A 5,604-nucleotide genomic window follows, 5' to 3' on the forward strand; every position below is an offset into this window, starting at 1 on the left:
AAAAAAAAAAAAAGTAGACGGCAACAAAAAAGAGGGAGGCCCTCAAGGAGATGAACTGACACCGTGGCTGCAACAATGGGCTCACACACAGTAACAATTGGGAGGGTGGTGCAGGCCTGGGCAGTGTTTTATTCTGTTGTGCATTAAGTTTCTATCAATATCTAACAAGAACAATGTGCAAGTACTGCTTTGAGATTCGCTTGAGAAGGAAATTGCCTATTACACTCTGACTGCCAACCAACCTGCCAATCACACAGTCTTGTCAAGAGTTTTCACATTTCTATCATTCCAATGCCCTGCTGCCCTGGTCTCCCTCGTCCTGGGCCCTTACATTCCACCAAACAAGTCTGCGCTTTGGATTTTGAGCTACATCCTGTGTCTGTGCTCAGCTCTGCCCACAGGTCTGCACCCTTCCTTCCCTCAGTAGGCCCGGACAACAGCTCTCAGTCCTTAAACAACAGCGACCCAGTGGTAAAAAGCTCTCGGCAAAACCAAGAAGCATGCCATCGAGTGACAGTCCATTCTGGCAGGAACACCACTGCCACTTGATCAAGGGGTGACTGTAACAAAAACAGTGGCTTACCCTGACTTTATTCTCCTAAGGATCTGCTATCAGCAGCCTTGAGATCAAGGCATCTCTGGGGCTGTGATCTTCCAAGGAAAATCCTTGGCTTTGCATTCCTTTGCTCACGGCCTCTTTCTTCCTCTTCAAAGCCAGCACCTGCATCACTCCATACTCTGCTTCTATCAGCAGAGTTCCTTCTATGATTGACCTGTCTCCCTTTGTCCCTCTCATAATTGTGTCATTATAACCCTGTGCTTACAGTTAGGATGCAACCCAGAAAATCCCACTGGAGATTAACCTGGTTGGACCACGGTAATTACATGGGTCCTTAAAAGAGAGAGGCAAAAGAGTTCAGATCAGAGGGAAAGCACTGTGTGAGAGATCAAGACTCAACCAGCCATTCCAAGAGATGCCAAAACCAAACCATTGCTATTGGGTGGACTTTGAATCACAGTGATCCTGTAGGGCAGTGTAGAACTGGCCCATAGGGCTTCCGAGGCTGTGAATCTTTACAGAAGCAGACTGCCTCGTATTTTTCCTATGGAGCAGCTGGAGGGTTTGAGCTGCTAACCTTTTAGTGAGTAGACAATGTTTAGCCAACTGGGCCACCAGGGATCCTAACTAGACATTACTGGCTTGAGAATAGGAGGAAGCCATGAGTCACATCATGTGCCAGCCTCCAGAGGTCAGAAAAGTAGGATACAAATTCAAACCCAGAATTGCCAGAAGGAATGCAGCCTGTCCACTTTCAGATTTTAGCCAGTAAGGTCCAGTCAGGGCAGCTGAGCTCAGCCCTGTCAGAAAATGTGTGTTGTGTTAAACTCCTGGCTTGTGGACATCTGTCACAGCCACCAAGAAAACCCCTGCAGGGCAGCTCCAGAATCAGCTCTTCATTGTTCCACATTGTGCTTGAAAACACAAGCCTACCTCAAACATACCTCAGGTTTGGTTTGCACATATGCAAGTGATGTAGACACCTGGCTGCAATCTATGAAGTGTGTAATCACATGATGACAAAGCTTAAAATATTCTGAGAATAGCCAGAACGGGATACTGGGAGACATGAAATGGGTATGTGCCAAATGGTGCCGAGAGACTTGCTCAGTACAGGGCTGACACAAACCTCAGTAGTTAAAAACACAGTATCTGCAAAGCATAAAACCAGATAGGCCTATAACTCGTGATATGCTACCTCCTAGATTAAGAAAGGGACATCAGTTCTTCTTAATAGCAGGCATCAGCCCATAGTCCTCTACCTTTGAACTGCTCACACACTCTCTTCAGCTCCTGATGGGCACAAAGAATCCTCAGTACGGCTGGAAGGCCACTGAGCCTCTTGTACTTGATTGACAACATACACATTCCAACACAGGAAGTAGTAGAAATGAACACAACGAGTTCTGAACAAGGGCACTCACTACAGTGTTTTCTACAACAAGTAAAACTCAAGATAAGTGTCCAGGTGATAGTCACAGGTCAGAGAGATGATAATGTATGAAATAAAGAGATGCTGAGAAAGATGAGATGAATGTAGACATGCTGGCATGCAAAGTAGTCCACAAATATAAGTGGAAAAAACAAACAGGCAATATACAGTTTAATCCCATTTATACGAAATTAGTGTTTTGTTGGATGCTGCTAAATTGCCCTGGAACCATGACAATCCCATGCACAGTATAATGAAACACTGTTCCGTTACATGATGGATGGCCTGCAGACTACATAGGGTTTCTCTTAGCTAATTTTTATAAATAGGTTTCTAGGTCTTTTTTTCTAGTCCATCGTTGTCTGGAAGCTCACAGAAACCTGCTTAGCATCCAAGCAACACTGACCGATGGGAACCTGAACATTATCAGGGAACCAAACCTGTTTTCATGCACGGACAGTGAGAATTCTACCACGTATACTACACATCTTAAATATGTGAGCGGGATTGTAAGAAGCTTTTCAGTTTGTGTACTATTTCAGATTTGTAAGAATTTATTAATTTAAAAAAACATTTTTTTAAAACGTGGACAGCTTTGTAAACAGCACACATTTGCAATTCATTTTGAAACCTTGTGTTGAGATTTTTGTTTTATTTTGAATACATTCAAGAAGAGTCACGGATGTTAAAAGAGTTATTGAAGATCTCAAAATCAGAGCACATCAGGAGAACCAAATTAATTCCCAGGTTGTATAAAATGAGCCATTACAGGCTCACCTTATTTGCGCTTCACTTTCCTGCACTATACAGATACTGCATTTGCAACAAAAGGAAGATCGGTGGCAGGCCTACATCCAACACGTCCATTAACGCCATTTTTCCAGCAGTATCTTTGGGGCATTCTCCCATATTTCTAATTTTACCATTCTTCATAGTGTCAACCTAACTTCCACATTCATAGGAAACCAAAAAATCTGTATGACTTGCTTTACTGTGATCTGTGCTTTGCTGCGGTGCACTGGGAGTGCCTGTACGTTGTCATTAGAAGCTCAAATGTTTTCCTCCTCCTCAGTCATGATGCATAACATTCATGCCCACTTCAAGTTGGGCTCTTTTTTTAAATCATTTTATTGGGGGCTCATACAACTCTTATCACAATCCATACATACATCAATTGTATAAAGCACATTTGTACCTTCGTTACCCTGATCATTCTCAAAACATTTGCTCTCCACATAAGCCCCTGGCATCAGCTCATCATTTTACCCCTCCCTCCTCGCTCCCCCCTCCCTCATGAACCCTTGATAATTTATAAATCATTATTTTGTCATATCTTACACTGTCTGGCGTCTCCCTTCACCCACTTTTCTGTTGTCCGTCCCCCAGGAAAGAGGTTATCTGTAGGTCCTTGTAATTGGTTCCCCCTTCAAGTTGGGCCCTTTGAGTGACAAGAGGAAACAGAAAAAGTGCTCACCTGGTATCATGCAGTGACACCTGACCAGACTTTGCATCCACTATGATCTTACAGTGGTCTCCGGAGACCAACTTATTGCCAGGGAATGAAAGGTCACAACCTAAAACAAAGGGAGAGGAATTGGCAAGGTATTATTCTTGGTATTATGAACAACACTGTCCTTTGCTTTTCCCAAAGTATTGAAATTAAAAATTAGGGTCCCCATTATATATATCCAAATAAACAGCAGTCAAGCAAGGTACAAAGAAAGAAAAAGAAAAAACATATTTTGGTATTAACTCAAAGTAAATGGGCAGGAATTGCTTTGTCAACCTTTGTGAATTTCCACAACTTAGTAGATACCCTATTAATGCTTACAGCTACACCTAAACTTTGTAATATGCATGCATAGTCAACCTGATGAGTGGTATCAGAACTTGAAACAAACAAACAAATGGGGTATTTAATTAATTGTTCAGTATCTTAACTTAGTCCTTAATTTTTTTCTCTGTGTATTCAAAGTGTGTGCATATCATCACTTAATTGCAGAAGTAACCAAAAAAACAAAAACAGAAAACATGACTGGACATATTATTATGAGTACATGTACCTGTGTAAGATATGAAACAGAAAGGGAATACAGGTATAGCTGAATATAATTATGTCCTCATTAAATGCAAGAGAAACATCCTCAAATATTGTTCACCCCGTTTAAAAAAATTCAGAAACTTCTTAATATCTAATCACGATAGTACTCTATGAGCATACAGAAAAATATTGTAAGACATTCAAGGCAAATAGCAAGGTAATAATATCAAGTTAAGAGTGTAACAAGAAGACAGTGAACTTGACAGCTGATTTTTTCCTGAGTACATACAAGGGGATGGAATCCTAGTCAAATGGGCTCTACGCTTGAGGTCTTGCTCAGAAGATTTAGCACCATTAAAATGCCAATTCTTCTTCCCTGTTGTTCAAAAAGTCACTGCAATCCTGAAAAGTATCCCAGTTTTCCAAAAATGTAGAAATGTATAAGCTGGTTCTAAAGCTCATAAGAAAAGTAATATAAAATAAACAAAGTAACTCTGTAAAAGAATAAAGTTAGAGGGCTCATTACAGTGATTGGATCACTTTTATATGGCCATTCTCACCATAGTAACACCTACCTCGAGACTGGTTGGGATTATGCAAACGAAGTGCTTGGGGCTCACAATGAGAACTGGATTGCTTGCTTACATTGGCAACTTTGTAGGGATGTTTGGAACCCTACCGGGGAGTTTGGTAGCTTTATGGTCCCACTAGTTTTAAAATGAACCATTCCAGAGGCACACAGGGGAGATCTGAGTACCACCAGGAAGAGCTACAAGTGGACCCAGGACCCCTAGACCAAGGAGATAGAGAGGGAGAGAGCAGTAACACTGGACATAGCCAGTGGCAAAGAGAAGTGACAGCAGAGAAATGGTGTCAGCAGAACCAGGAAGACTGGCAGGAGCTAGTGTGGTGGGTTTTCCTGGTCTATGGTACGAGAAAGATGAGCTCCTTCGTGCGGGGAGCTTGCTGGCGGAGTGGAGTGCCTGCAGGAACTTAAAAGGAGGAGCTATATAAAGCTTTGTAATACTTTCCAGTGCAGGAAAGAAGCTTATGGGGCTGAGAGACCATGGGCCAGAGGTATACCTGTGGGCAAAGCTGAGAAGAAGTTGTTCGGAGTTATTTCTGGTCTTAAATTGCAACCTGGTATTTCTCTAATAAACTCATAATTGAATTGTATTATCTGTGAGTTGTGTGGTTTTTGCAACAAATTTCCAAACCCAGCTGAGAAGTAGAGGATGGGCTGTTGTCAGAATGGGTACAATGGTGGGAGGGTGGAAGCACAACTGACCTCCACCTCACAGGAAATCAGCCTTTGGCGGATGCTACTGCTGAGGAAGTTAGAGGGGGTCAGATGATCCTACTGGCATCCCATATTTATACCCACTTACTGAGTAATAAGACTTACTGAGGACAGAAACCAAAACATTGCTATGGCTAGCACATAGAGATCTTTTTTTTTTTTTTTTTTTTTTTTTTGTGGAGTCTTTAGTGACAACTTTATTTCAACGTTGCTTATAACAAACAAACAAAAGGTTCACAGCATTAAAAGATAATGGAATGTTTTCATGATCT

General features: G+C 41.8%; 1 protein-coding gene across 1 annotated transcript in view; it reads right to left on the minus strand.

The window, feature by feature from the left end:
• The window catches only part of CHFR (checkpoint with forkhead and ring finger domains), a 29,538-nt gene that overhangs the window by 23,095 nt on the left and 839 nt on the right, over positions 1 to 5,604 (minus strand). The window contains exon 2 of the mRNA XM_045296739.1: positions 3,466 to 3,565. Within this exon, the coding sequence (XP_045152674.1) occupies positions 3,466 to 3,565 (100 nt within the window). The remainder of the gene's footprint in view (positions 1 to 3,465; positions 3,566 to 5,604) is intronic.

This window comes from Echinops telfairi, unplaced genomic scaffold (assembly GCF_000313985.2).
Source record: "Echinops telfairi isolate 266 unplaced genomic scaffold, ASM31398v2 ScPeMD7_7412;HRSCAF=8450, whole genome shotgun sequence".
Lineage (NCBI taxonomy): Eukaryota > Metazoa > Chordata > Mammalia > Afrosoricida > Tenrecidae > Echinops > Echinops telfairi.